The 13,848-nt window shown below is 53.6% G+C and overlaps 1 protein-coding gene and 1 long non-coding RNA gene across 23 annotated transcripts in view; both read left to right on the top strand.

Annotated features, from left to right (window-relative positions):
* Positions 1–11,795, top strand: part of RAP1GAP2 (RAP1 GTPase activating protein 2) — a 52,937-nt gene extending 41,142 nt beyond the window's left edge. For 10 of the 22 annotated variants that reach the window (XM_072916797.1, XM_041720105.2, XM_041720117.2 and 7 more), the window contains 11 exons: positions 273–344; positions 748–834; positions 1,122–1,256; positions 3,799–3,936; positions 4,319–4,437; positions 4,568–4,681; positions 5,145–5,262; positions 5,797–5,923; positions 7,069–7,148; positions 7,321–7,356; positions 8,089–11,795. In XM_072916797.1, the coding sequence (XP_072772898.1) occupies positions 273–344; positions 748–834; positions 1,122–1,256; positions 3,799–3,936; positions 4,319–4,437; positions 4,568–4,681; positions 5,145–5,262; positions 5,797–5,923; positions 7,069–7,148; positions 7,321–7,329 (999 nt within the window). In that variant the 3' untranslated portion in view covers positions 7,330–7,356; positions 8,089–11,795. The remainder of the gene's footprint in view (positions 1–272; positions 345–747; positions 835–1,121; positions 1,257–3,798; positions 3,937–4,318; positions 4,438–4,567; positions 4,682–5,144; positions 5,263–5,796; positions 5,924–7,068; positions 7,149–7,320; positions 7,357–8,088) is intronic. The other 12 variants (XM_041720106.2, XM_041720112.2, XM_041720113.2 and 9 more) reach the window with 3 other exon arrangements.
* LOC121470927 (uncharacterized) lies at positions 1,263–2,809 on the top strand. The gene is made up of 2 exons (XR_005982249.2): positions 1,263–2,158; positions 2,319–2,809. It is a non-coding gene; the product is annotated as an uncharacterized lncRNA (long non-coding RNA).
* Positions 11,796–13,848: the final 2,053 nt, after the last annotated feature.

Genomic DNA, 13,848 nt, shown 5'->3' with positions numbered 1-13,848 from the left:
GGCCCTGGCTCAGTGATGCAGTCAATGTAAGGCCTGGTGGGGACTTGCTGAGCACACATATGTGTGTGCACACAGGTGTGTTATGTATGCACTGTTACATAATGTGTGTGTATACAGACATCAGTTCATAAGATACATGTTTGTAAAACAGCTCATTTGTTAAAGAGTTTTGATGATCCTCAGCATTTGAATGTGCCTTGGAACAGTCTGACATATCACCTGGGTGTAGGGGGCATAAACCCATGGGAATAACATGTCTCTTGTCTCCTCAGGTGTCAGTCACAGCCCGGGAAGATGTTCCCTCCTTTGGCCCACCCCTGCCAAGCCCTCCAGTGTTCCAGAAGGTAGGGGCTGAGAGGAAAGCATGTTCCAAGCTGTAAAAAAAGTAGATGTGCATGTCCAAGATGTTTCCAAGCACACCGGCTTGGGGAAAACAGAACTTCTGGAATTGACCTGCATTAATTTTGGTTTCTATTGAGGCCCCTAGTGTTTATGAGTGGCCATGGGGGTGAGTGGCCATGCACCACTGCATGGCATTACTTGAGCAAGGTGGCAGCAGCAGCTCTGAGGTGCTGTGTCGGTGCAGGTGAGCACCTCAAACCCATCTGGGGTTTTCCACCAATGCTTCCACATCTGGAGGGACTGCCAGGTGCTGCGAGCTTGGGTTTTGGGTTGGTACAGCTGGGGTACCAGAGATACAGAATCCTAAAATGGTGGGTGTTTTCTACCTTGGTTGTCTCCCCGCAGAGCCCCGAGTTCCGGGAGTTCCTGCTGACCAAGCTCATCAACGCTGAGAACGCCTGCTGCAAGTCCGACAAGTTTGCGAAGCTGGAGGTGAGGCTGCCCGCGTGTCCCTGCCTGGAGCGGCTCGGGGGAGCTGTCCCAGCCCTCCTCAAATGTCCCTGCTGAGCCGGGTCAGAGCTCGCCGGGACGAGAGGTGGTGAGGGTGGGGCGGGCGCTGTCCCCGGGGAGCAGAGCTGGTGCCGTGGGTCAGTGCCGTGGGTCGGTGCCGAGGGTCGGTGCCGTGGGTCGGTGCCGTGGGTCGGTGCCGTGCGTCAGTGCCGTGGGTCAGTACCACACTCCTGCCTGGGGCCGTGGCTGAGCCTCTGTCTCTGCCGCAGGACCGGACTCGGGCCGCCTTGCTGGACAACCTTCACGACGAGCTCCACGGGCACACGCAGACCATGCTGGGGCTGGGGCCTGAGGAGGACAAGCTGGAGAATGGGGGCCATGGAGGCTTTCTGGAGTCTTTCAAGGTAAAGCCCTGCCCTTGCCAACAGCAGAGCTAAACCCAGAGCACCTGGGGTTGGCAGAGTGCGTGTTAGGGGACAAGAGATGTCCCCCAAGGGTAGGGTGGCAAGAGGAGGTGGGGGCTGCTGCCACCACTGCCTGCTCAGCCTCCCAGTGGAAGCAAGCAAAAGCTGGCATAGTTGCATTGTTGGTGAGTGTCCCCACTGGAGTGACTTCTCCAAAGCTCCTGAGCACCTCTACCAGTGTGCTGCAGCATTTTTTGTCCCCAGAGGGGTCTCAGTTCAAGCCCAGTGCCCTGCCACAGAGTGTGCCTGCAGCGGGGCTCTGCTGTGGCAGGACATGTCCTGCTCGTGTTCTGGCTGCTGGCTGCCTCTGCTGTGGGACGGGGATCAGGAGGGACGCCTGGGGCAGCTGCTGCAGCAGGCGGGTGGGGGTGGTGGTCGTTGTGCTTAAAACAAAGATAGAAAGAATGGTGCTGGGTGTGGAGTGGGGAAGTGGTGCTGAGTGTGCCAGGGAGACCAGGTGAGTAGGAGGGAAAGCAGGTAATGTTGCCTGGAGGAAAAGGAATGGGTAAAGTGCTGTGGGGGAAACTGAGGAGCCACTGGCAGCAGGGACAGCGACTGGCTGGGCTGCAGGGACAGCCCTTGAGAGGGAGCAGCAGCACCTGAGTCTGAGGGCAGGAGCCATTGCCAGGTGTGTGCTGCAGCTGTCCTGTAGCACGGAGAGGGTCTGGGCAGGGGCTATCCTGACTGTGACTGCGGGGACAGCTCCTGCCGTTACCTCAGGCATGGATATTTCTGTAGCACAGAGAAGTGAGACTGGTGAATGAGCCACCTCATCCTGTACCTGGAGGATGGGGCTGGGGAGGAGGGCGCACAGCTCCGCAGACCCCGCTGCAGAGGCTCAGGTGTGTCCTGCTTAGTGTGAGCGTGTAGGAATGGCACTGCTGTACAGTCAGGTGTGCGTCGCAGCGCTCACCTCCAGGTCTCCACGCTGAGGCGAAGCAGTGATGTTCTGGCACACTTTGTGTGAGTGAGGAGACAGCCCATGCTCTCTTGGCATTACAGGCAGTGCTGGGGTGGGAGGTGAGCCCCGTGGTCCGTGCTGGGCGCCTCGGGCCCGTGCTGCTGGGCTGCCTGCTGGCTTACATCCTGCACCTCGCGCTCTCGGAGTGACGGGGGAGGACACACGGTAAAGGAGGGCTGCAGGGGCTCGGACCTGGTCCCCGTCGTATCTTTTTGCCGTCTGCCTTGCACCTACGACCCAGCCCACACACCATCCCCTTGGCCAGGCGATGGGGGATCAGTTCTCAGAGGTGAGCAGAACCCAGTTCTGCTCTGAGTGAGAAGTGCCTCTGCCTTTTCTGCGGGGAAAGGAACCACTCCTCAGGGCTGGGGTGTTGGGGAACCCACAGAGCTCCATATCCCTGGACAGAAGCCTGCAGAGTGTGAGTGCCTGTGGCCGCTGCTTTGCAGCAAAGCCAATGATCACTTTCACCTAAGAACAACATCAAATTGTATATGAATGCTGCTGACCCAAATAAATTCAGTCTGATGGACTCTTGCTTGATGTTCATTATTGGATGGGCGGGGGCTGTTGGGGCTGTGGTCTTCAGCGCTGCAGGCTCAGTGAGAGCTCAGGGCTGCAGCTTCCTGTGACCCTGGTACAGGTCCACCTGTGGTTCCATGACCCCAGAGCCAGCAGCAAACAGCCTGCATGTTACAGGTGCAGCTGGCACCCTCAGGAGTTTGGCCTGCCATGGCTCATTTACTCTTTAGCCTGGGCTGGCATTCAGGGGCTGGAGGAGCCATGGCTGAGGGAATAACTGAGATGAGAATGGAGAAGGTTGCTGATGTGAAGAGTGAGAGAAGGGGGCTGCTTGCCACAGAGAAATGAAGATCAACGGGATCAGGGAGAGCCTGTGGCTGCCATGGGGCCAGTGCTGCACAGCTCACCTTCAGTTCCTTCCAGAGGTGGATAGACCAAACCAGAAGCCACAGCAGCAGTTCAGGCTAAATGTATTCTCAAGCAGTAGATTGCTGAAGAACAGAAGCACTTTTATGTGGCTATGAAGCCTCCAGCTCAGGGGATGTTTTGGGAGAGGTGCAGGAGAGGTGCAAGAAAGGCAGGAGAAGATCTGTCCTCTGAGTCTAGGCAGAATTGTGGAGGCTGTGCACACAAACACAGCTTATGGCTTGGCTGTGGTCCCCATTCCTGCCGAGGACTCTGGGAGGTTGGCCAGGCAGGAGGCAGCGCTTGGGGCTTGTGTCTGCATCTCCTGGTCCCAGAGATGGAGTCTTTGATTTCACAGAGCAATGGGGGCAGAATCTGATCCTGTGGTGGCTGTGGGGCTCCCCAAGGGCAGCCCATGCTCGGCTGCACCTGCCAGGGCTGCTGTCACCCCTCGTGCTGTTGTTGGGGTGTGCTTGCTCTCAGGGAGGCATGGACTCTCCCTTGTGCCTGGGGTAACCCGAGGCTGGGGAGGAGTTCTGGGGACAGCACCCCTCTGGGTGGCGATGACCTGCTGTCCTTTCCCCCCTGGCACAGAGAGCCATCCGGGTGCGCAGCCACTCCATGGAGACGATGGTGGGCAGCCAGAAGAAGCACCATGGCAGTGGCATCCCAGGCAGCCTCAGCGGGGGCATTGCACACAACAGTGGCGAGGTGACCAAGACCACCTTCTCGGTGAGATGTCCACATGTCCCTCTGTCCCTCCATCCCTCCGTCCCTCCGTCCCTTCCCCTTCCCACTCCTCCACAGCCCGGCAGGTCACTGCATTCCACTGATGCAGCTTGGCAGTCCCCTGCATGGGCAGTGAGGGTCAGCGCGAGGGAGAGACTTGAGCAGGCTGTGAATGTGGATGCCTTGTTCAAGTTGGGCTCATTTTGTGGAAGAACCAAAGATTAGCTTCCTGGGGTTTTGGCCCCAAAGTAAAAGGAGATAGAGAAGAAGTTCTAGCATTATGTGGTTTTTAGATGCACAGGCAGCGCAGTTCCTCGCAGGATGTTTAGTGTCTGAAGTCCTAGGAGAGAGCTCTGCTCTAACTCAGGTTGTTTGCTGCTTTCAGCCCCCTGTCCCAGCTGTTGCTGCCAAGAACCAGTCCAGGAGCCCCATCAAGCGCCGGTCAGGGCTGTTCCCTCGCCTGCACACGACATCGGAGAGCCAGGCAGAGAGCAGGACAAGGTGGTAAGTTTGGGTGGTACCTATAGAGCACCTGCCACTCTCACAGTTTATTGTTGGTGTTAGGTAGGACAATTTGACCACCCTTTTTAAGTCTCTCGTATAACTTGTGCAACCTGTCTCTTTGTGCCCTCAGTGACAGTGTTTCTGGAGCCCAGAAGACACCAGATCTGGGACATTCTTCCCAAGAGATGAAATCTGAAACCTCATCCAATCCCAGCTCCCCTGAAATATGCCCCAACAAAGACAGGTGAGCCAGGATGAGCCTATCCTCCTTCCACCACAGCTCAGCAGACATCAAAGAATTTGTCAAACAAAACCATATCTAAATTTTACTGTAAATAAGTTTGATATTAAGGGAGAAAAGATTCTGGTGATTCTTGAGCACAGCTGTTTTGTGGTCTTTACAAAGAAGAGCAGAGAGCAGCGTTTGACCGAGGTTCCCGAATCCCCAGGATGTACAAGGCTGCTGTGCCTGTTCCTCCCTGCCAAGGCGAAGCCAGCTCGACCTAGGGTTTCCTGCTGGGCACCCACCCAGTGCCCTCTGCCCCGCCTTTGGAAGTGGTTGTGTGCTGAAGCACCCCGAGAGGTTCATTCCTACGGCAGCATTTTGCTCCGGGGTGTGCAGGAGGGTCTGTCCCCCGTCACAGTCCAAGGGACACGCTTCCCTGGTGACAGCCCCGCGCCCTTCCTTCCGTTCCGCCTCTCTCTAGGCCTTTTATCAAGCTGAAAGAGAACGGGCGGTCGAACATCTCCCGTTCCTCCTCCAGCACCAGCAGCTTCAGCAGCACGGCGGGGGAGAGCGAGACCCTGGAGGACTACGACAGCGTGGTAGGTACCAAACCCTCCCCGCTCACATTCCCCTCTCCCCTCGGCTCCCTGCTGCCTCCAGACCTCTGGGGTCTGATGGGGAGAAGTGCCTGCCAGCCCCCAGGTGCCTCCTCACTGCTGATGTGGAGAGGCTTAACCCATCTCTGGTGGGGAGGAGGAGGGTTGGTGTGCCTGGTGGAGAGGCTTAACCCATCTCTGGTGGGGAGGAGGAGGGTTGGTGTGCCCAGTGGGACATCGGGCTGTGTGGCTGCCCCATCCCTGGAGGTGTCTAAGGCTGGGAGCAACCTGGTCTAGTGGAAGGTGTCGCTGCCCAGGCAGGGAGGGTCTGGTTAGATGGTCTTTCAGGCCCCTTCCAAACCAAGAACCCGAACCATTCTGTGATTCTGTGGCACCCTAGTGAGCCTTGGAATGCCCTGGGCACTGCTCGCTCTGCCCAGGCCAGTAGCTGCCGTGGGCACGGGTGCAGTGGGGCATTGGCAGGGTGTGGGGGAAGACCTGAGCGCAGGAAAAGCCATGTCCTGTCTCTGTGAGCAGGGAAGCCAGCCCTCCACCGCGTCACCCTTCAAGCAGGACGTGTTTGTCTACAGCGCTTCGCCCGGCAGCGAGAGCCCCGGCGTGGGGGCCACGGCCACCCCTGTCATCATGAGCAGGAGCCCCACAGGTGGGTGACAGGCAGACTGGCAGGAGGCACCAGCTCTGCCTTTCGCCTCTGGAGCTCCCCAAAGCCCCATGGTTCCTGTGGTGTGGGTTGGAATGGGGTCGGCGGCTCTGGGATGGAGGAGTCCCCTCCCAGCCTTGTTGGGGCACCCACAGGGTGTGGGGCAGCCCCATCCTGACAGGGCTGTTGTGGAGAGGTGGCCCCATGTGCTGTAGTTCTGTACATCCATGGGGAATTTGTTTCCTTTCCCAATTAGAGTGCAGAGGTGGCTCTCGCTCGTGGCTTTGTTCCCTCTGTCTCCCCTGACAGGCATGTGCAGTAGTCCTGGAAACTCTGTCTCCAGAGGCTGAGCCATGACTCACAATTACTTCATCAACAATCAGCTTCCCCTGGTCCTGGCTCCATTCCTCTCCTGCCAGCCGCTCACCACCTCCATCCATTTCAGTGGGAGGATTTGCACAGTGAGGTGCAGCTCGAGAGGGCCAAAGAGGCAGGAGAAGCTCTGGCCCATCCTGTGCTGACGGTGCAGGGAGACAGGGGACGGCCACAGTCACCTGTCGCCCACAAATCCCCATGGCTCTGGTTCCTTGTGCCTCAGGGAGCCTGCCACAGGCACCAGCATCCACGTGCAGACACACAGTCAGCTGAGGAGCTGCTTTTGAAACAGCTGGGAAGCACAAATAGACCCAAACAGCTCTGTAACTGGGAGGGTTGCAGGCAAGAGGGGACCATGGAGTGCAAGCAGACTTTTTGTGTCTTGGCACCACACAGGTCCTCCTCCTTACTTCATTAGTGATTTTCTGAACCCTTAAACCGGCCCTTTTTAATGCTTGAAGTGTTTATTTTGTATTTTTCCTGCCAAGAACATGAAAATCCACCCATACATTATATGGATCAGTCATTCCTTGTAGCCTTTTCAGTGGCATTTTCAGGAGAAAGACTGTGAAATGTAATTAAGCCTCAATTTGTTCCATTGCAAACACTTAATGTACAGCTTTTGCCAAACATTCAGCCAAGGCAGACTAAATATTGGTAGCACTCCTGACAGCCTATTAAAGTGCCTAGCTGGGCGAGTGCAGCCAGTACTACAGCAAATATTTTTGTTCACAGTTTATTATTTTTGTTCTTTATTTGTCCTCTCCCTCCAGCAGATCTAAAGAACAGAAATTCTCCGAGGTCCAACCTGAAGTTTCGCTTTGACAAGCTCAGCCATGGCAGCTCCAGCATGGTAGGTGCCAGGGCTCTCACTGGTGGGATGCTGTGCAGCCGTGTCCTCCCTGCCTGGCATGGGGGTGGCTCTGGGGGCTGCTCTGGGGCCCATGAGGGAGAAAAGGGAAGGGATTTTGAGATTTCTTGCCCCTTTGTTTGCAACCCACCCCATGTTCTGTTCTTTCACATAGAGCCACTAGCAGGAGGAAGTCATGACCTTGTCACAGGTGAGTGTTGGTATGTTTTGTTTAGTGCAAAAAGGCTGTTTGGGGCTGCTCGCTCTGCTTGGTATTGCTAATGGAATCCACTCTGTACCTTAGAACACCTTAAATACTGCTGTAGGTGAGTGAGGGGAAGCGCAGGGGTTGTGACAGATCTGCACCCAGCAGTGCTGCTGTTCCTTCCTGGAGCACCATGCTCCTGCACTGCTCCCAGGCTCGGGCGCCCCAGCCCAGCAGGTTGCATTTTCCCCAGTTAACCTTTGTCAAACACTGGTGCCCATCTCCAGGTTTGCTGTGCTGTGCTCTGGGCACTGGGGTGGAAAGGCATTGCAGGTCCTTACCCATTCCAAAAATCCAAGGGGAAACCAAAGATACTCGAGATGGATTTCATGGGCAGAGGTAAAGGGAGCTCAGTGGGATTTACCTGGGTTCCTTCTGTTCCACAAAATTAAGGGTGTCATTAGGAAGATCCAAACTGAGCAAAAGAGTCCATAGAACTTGAAATGAAAGAAAGTTACATTTCTGAAAGCGTGGGTCTCAAAAAGCTTGGATTTTCACCCAGTCATTGGGTTTCCTTCTCCCACAACCTAGGAATGATGGGTGGCCAGGCGTTTTGGGAAAGGACACTGCTGTGGCTTCAGCTCCCTCCCTGGGACAGGTGCTTCGTAGCCAGCACCTCAGGGGTGGGACTATTCTCCTTCCACACTCCTGACTTTTATCTTTTTCTTCTTTGCACAGGGTGTTTCAACAAAGGGAAAAATCTTCAACACCCCATGGGGCCACGCACGCCCTGGCCATGGGCAGCGAGGTGCCCTCGCCCGCTACACCAGAAAAGAGCTCTCACCTTGCTGCAGTTCTGTCCTGACAGGGACCAGCCACCTTCTCACCCTGTCCCCCTGTCCAGCACCGCCCTGCGCCCCCGCTCTGCGTGCAGGAGGGGCCGTGTCCCTGCCTGTGCTGCACACTCATGTTCAGGGCCAGGTCCCCTCCTGGTGCTCTGCTGGTGTCACGATCCGCTCCTTCACAGCTGGGTTACCCACGTGTGCTGCAGCTGCTGGGCACCATCCATTCCCCCCGTCCCTGGGTTGCCTGGCAGCTCCTTTTGGCCAGAGGGGCAGCAGGAGAGACCTCCATGTAGTTTAGGTCCCTCCATGCTTTATTTGCAGTTATCAGTGGGGAAACAGGGGTTTATATTTGTTTTTTGAAGGGTGGGGGTCAGGCCAAAGTTAGGTGTTAGTGGCTCTGGGGCAGTCCACCCTCCACCATCATTTGCTGTTGCTCTTCTCTGGGGACAATGGGGCAAAACCTCCCTGGGGGGGGTCCTGGCCAGCTCTCCCTGGAGTGGGATCTGCAGTGTCTCTCCAGCCATCCCCAAGCTCCTACCTACACCCCAAAACTCTTGGGGCAGAGGCAGCCCTCGCTCCAAATGTACTCAGTTTCTTGCACAAGAAGCAGGTAAGTGACTTGGCCCAGGGAAGGGAGCTGGAGACAGCAGCCAGCTCATCCTCTTTGGCAGGTTCATTCTCCCTGCTTTGTCCCTGCCTGAGCACAGGCCTGGGAAAGGTGACCCAAAGCTAAAGCTGTGCTGTATTACAGCTTTAGCTTTTCTAAGTACTAGAACAGGAACCAGAGGGGATTTACCTGGTGGGCTCTGCTTTGCCCTATGGCTTGGATCGCCAGGCAAGCAAATGCATAAAACTCTGGTGATTTGTGAGGCATTAGGCTGCTCCAGCCCTTACAGGGTTTGCTCTGCTGCTTTTGAGCAAGCTCTTGTTATTCTGAAAGGATTATAGATTCTGCAAGGTAACTCTCCCATAATGCCCTTTCCCAGAAAATACCTCTCTCAACATGCCAAGAAATCCTTTTGCTCTTTCATGTGAAGTTTTCTGAAGCCTGTCTGTAAATTTCATATTGCTCATAGATTTCCCTTACCCATTTTGTGGAAGACAGGCCGTGATGCTGCAGAGATATTCCCCCCTGTCCCCCAGCCTGTGACCTTTGGACACCCTCATGGAATCAGGTTCTCAGTCTCAAGTGAACACAGTTCTTCAAATATGTGATTCCTACTGAAAAGAGGACTTTGAGTGCCAAAGTCACCTTCCCCTAGTGGGTGCTCCAAGAGGCACAAAGTACCTGACAGCCTGTTCCAGGAGCGGGGCAGAACTGTGCTCCTGGAGCAGCCCTGGGCAGCCGCTGGGGCTGGGGCTGCTCCTGCTCCCCTCTCTCTGGGGCAAGAGCTTATAGAATTCAACCACCACCTGCCCTCCTCCCTGTCATCTCCCTGGGCCGGAGACGAGCCATGGCAAGCAGACCGCGCTCTGCTCACCCTCGTCCTGCAGGGGAGGTGCTCTCCCAGAGCCTTACGATCCGGTTCTCACGGGTGCTGGAATTAATCCATGCGGGAAGGCTGTAGCTATGATGCAAGGGGACCCAGGTTAAAGAAGGAGAACAGTTGTGAAAAGGCAGGGAACAGTTTCACCGGCCCTAATTGCTGTGTAGGACTAGTAAATATCAATAACTCCCATGGGGATGCTCCCTCCTGCTCCCAGCCAGTTGCATTTCAATAGAGTTTAAGCCTTGAGTTTCCTTTGGAAGAGGAGCATGCAGTATGCTCAGCCCAGCCTGTAGCTGTAGGTGTCTCAGGATCACACACTTTGCTGTTCAGCACTTGTCTGATGATGCTTCAGTAGCACTTTCAAACCCACCCCCAATTCTCCTCTTAGAAGCTTTGGTCTGATTTCCTGAGGCTGCACGGTGAAACACTGACAATGACTTTTTCCCAGAGTCTGCTCTGGGTTTGCTTTTTCCTCTGAGAAGTCACTCGGTTCTGTAGATGTCGTCATTCCTGTGGGTGTTGATCTCCGTGAGATCTTTCAGCAGATGATGCAGTGGCTACTGTCAGCTGGTTTGCCATTTTGGTTGTTTTGTTGCCTTTTATTTTTTTTTTTTTTTTCTCTTGAAACTGTGTCTCCTTTGTGACCTAGATTGATTTGGGAATTATTCAAATGGGACTAAGAGAGCAGGGTGAAGCCTCAGGGAGAGTTGCCGTGCTCTGGACTTGTCTCTCCTGCCAGCCCGCGGTGGGGCCGGGGTCTGGCACAAGGTCTGCCAGGGGCTCGGGTGGGACATTTCCAGCAGCACTCCTCGCCAAAGCCGAAACCCGCTGTACACCCGGACCAGCCCAGCTGCTGGATTGTCCCGGGGCGCTTCTGGGGCTGAGCAGTGCTTGTGGTACACCCCGGGCACTCCTGCACTTCCAGCAGTGCATGGAGATGTTCCTGTATATATTTTGCAAAATGTTTTGTGCTTATAAGTGACACTTACACATCTATACATATATAAAAGGGATATATATATATGTATAAAATATATATATATATAGAGAGAGAGAGAGAGGAAAGGATCCTTAACTGACACTAGAATTCCTGGGCAGTGCATTTTCCTTTCTGATTCCACTGTTTCCATGCACACAACTTCTGCCCTCCTCAGAAGTGACATTGCAGAGGGAGCAGAGTGGGCTCAGAAACGCCTTAGGGGGGTGATGGGGAAGCCCCCGCTGTGTGGAGGGGTCTCTGTGGCTGGGTGTGCTCCCCTCTGCTGGGGTTTGGGTCCCTGGCTGCTCGTGTGCAGCCCCTCGGCTCAGCTCAGGTGCCGCTGCACATCTGGTGCCGCCGCACATCTGGTGCCACCGCACATCTGGTGCTGCTGGCTCCGGGAGAGGGCCGGGACCCTTTCCCCTCCATGGGGGGCTGCTGTGCAGCTGCCCCGGGCTGGCAGAGCGGCTGCTCTGGCTCGGCTTCCCTTCAGGAAAGCACTTGGCACGTACCTGCATCTTCTTGAAACCCCACAGAGCCAAAGCACAACGCAGAAGTGCTTTTTTCTGAGGGAAGCAGGGGATCCTAAGCACAAACTCGGTTCCTTTCCAGAGTTTCGAGGGTCTTCAAGAAGAGCAGGTAAGGGGCCTAGAGATGTTCGTGCCACACGGGGCTGTGCCGGGGCTGGGATCTTGTGCCGGTGCTCGGTGCCGGTGCCGCCCCAAAGCCCGGGCAGAGCCCGGCACCTCTGCAGGTCCCACCTGCACTCTCGCTGCTCCGCTGCTGCTCCAGCCTCTGCCCCCAGCCCCAGCATGCTTTCATCGCCGTCAGTGAATGTAGCACTGCGTACGTCCTGCAAAGGGAAACGCTGGATTTATAGCAGAGAATGTGAGGAGAGTTTATAGAGTCAAAATAAATCTTGAAGAAATGTATCTGACAAAGTTTATTTTTGATGTAGAGAGGCAGTGCTTTGTAGTTTCTGGTGACCTATGTCTGTTGTAAATAATGTATATTTAATTTATTGCTATGGTAGCAGATTGTTATGTATAAAACTAAAGGTTCACAAATGTATATTTTGTTGCTTAAATGTGTCTTTGCAAAATTCACAATAAATAACATATTTTGTGTCCATATACGTTCTCTGTGTGTGTGGCCAGGTAGTGATAGCTTTGGAGGAGCTTTTTGGGAACTTTCCTTTGAAAACCAGACGAGGGCATGGAACTGGGCTGAGCCGTGGCAGTGGGAGCCTGGGGGAGCTCCGGTGAAGTCAAACACTCCGGCACTGGAAGCAGAGGAATACTGGAGCACAGGGACGTGTAAATGGGGAATCTCTGCTGGTGCTCCCAGCTCTGAGACTGGAGCACTGGAGGAGGAGCCAGCGACTCTGCAAACACTCAGCCATTTAACAAGAGAACTGTTCTGTCTGAACTGAAATTAGTGTCCCATAAAGCTCCGCATAAAGCGGCTCCTGCCAGCAGCCAGCCCATGTGGCAGCAATTCTGCGCCTGCCGAGCTCCCCTCAGCGCATCAGGCTCCGGTGTCGCCTCTGGACAGTCTGGGTAAGCTAACAAGGAATTTGCGCTTTCTCTCTCCAGATCCTCAGCCTCCTTCCAAATCCATTTTAATTTTTTTTTTTTTAATATTTTAACAGGGGTTGGGGAAAAGGGTGCTGTGGGAGAATCTGAGCAGCTTGGTGTGTGGTCAGGGGGCACGCAGCCTGTCTGGTACCACAGGCAGTTGTTACATGGCACAAACTTACTGACAGCTCCTCAAGTTCAGAGCAGGGTCAACCTTTGAGAGGTTTAAAAAGTTAACCTTTAAAATTCAATAGTGTGAGACAATGTTGAGAGATAAATAAGCAGTTTAGACATATGTTTTAAAGGATTTAAATGTTTTCTAGACATGGCAGATGGGCAAGTTGGGAATTAATGGCTGAGTATTCCAGCCAGAATTTGGAAAGTTTCCCACAGAAACTCTTAAGTTTGGTGGGAGACTCAAATACTGCAGACAACTGGAAAACAAACTCGAAACAGGCTGCTCAGACAGAATTGCTTCACTCACTTTTATAGTTTAAACAGAGTGTTGTGGAAACAAGTACCTAAATCCAGGTTTCAGAGGAGTTTGCATAGTCTTTCATTCACTCAGTTCCAGCTTTCCAAAGCCTTCAGAGCAGCATCCCTGGCTGGTTCTGGCAGTTGGATGTTCTAAGGCTGTTCCAAATCATCTTGAGAGCTTATCAGATCTGGCAGGGCAGCATGGGGAAGCTATTAGGAAAAAAGATAAGACCTTGTCTGTCTCTTTAATGAAAGTCTGGAGGTACCAGATAATCATGCTGAATAGGGCTTAATGGAAAACCTCCTGAATGTAATTAATCAAGTAATCAAGTAATTTTCTAGGTACTGTAGGAAAGCAGAAGGACGAATGAAATCACAGAATGCTTTGGGTTAGGCGGGGGGTTTAAAGATCACCTACTCAGCCCCTGATAAGGGCAGGGAGATCCACTAGGCTCAGGTGCTCAAAGCCTTATCCAGTCTGGCCTTGAACACTTCCAGGGATGTGGCTCTGCAAAGCTGATGCTCTGGATCCAGCTTTGACAATGGCTCTGTGCAGCTCAGCCAAGCAAGGCACCAACTGATAAAAATCAGGTTTGTTCTTAATATTTGAAATTAGGGACAAGAAAATCCAACTTAGTTTTTGGGGTTTTTAAAATGCCTGCAAACTCTTGACGCAATATAAAAAAGCTGGAGGTTTCCCACAGTCCTCTGTCTGTGTGGTTGGATGCAGTGCAGTCTCCAAGGATGAGGTGTGTGTTCCATGGCACAGCCAGGACACTGCAGCCCCACAGTAGTCTCAGGCTACTCTGTGAAAGGCTCAAGATGACAAAGAAAAGAAAAACAACTATTGCTGATCATATACTTTAATCGTGGCCCCAGGAATTTATGTGACATGAGGTTTTGATATTTATAGCCGGACTTATGCTTTACTTTTTTTTTATAATAGTGGATGTTTATTTCTCTCACCCATTACATCCCATCCCAGAAACAGCACAAATTTATGACAAAGTGAGGTTGATGTACTTTCTTTGTAAAATTAGAAGGTTTTGGCACCTGTGGGTGTCTCTAGCACACAACTCAGTGTGCTGTTAAGCTACTGAAAATGTAAATCCTTCAGTGTTTAATTTCAA

Source organism: Taeniopygia guttata, chromosome 19 (genome assembly GCF_048771995.1).
Source record: "Taeniopygia guttata chromosome 19, bTaeGut7.mat, whole genome shotgun sequence".
Taxonomy (NCBI): Eukaryota; Metazoa; Chordata; class Aves; order Passeriformes; family Estrildidae; genus Taeniopygia; species Taeniopygia guttata.
This window is presented reverse-complemented; position numbering and strand designations above follow the sequence as displayed.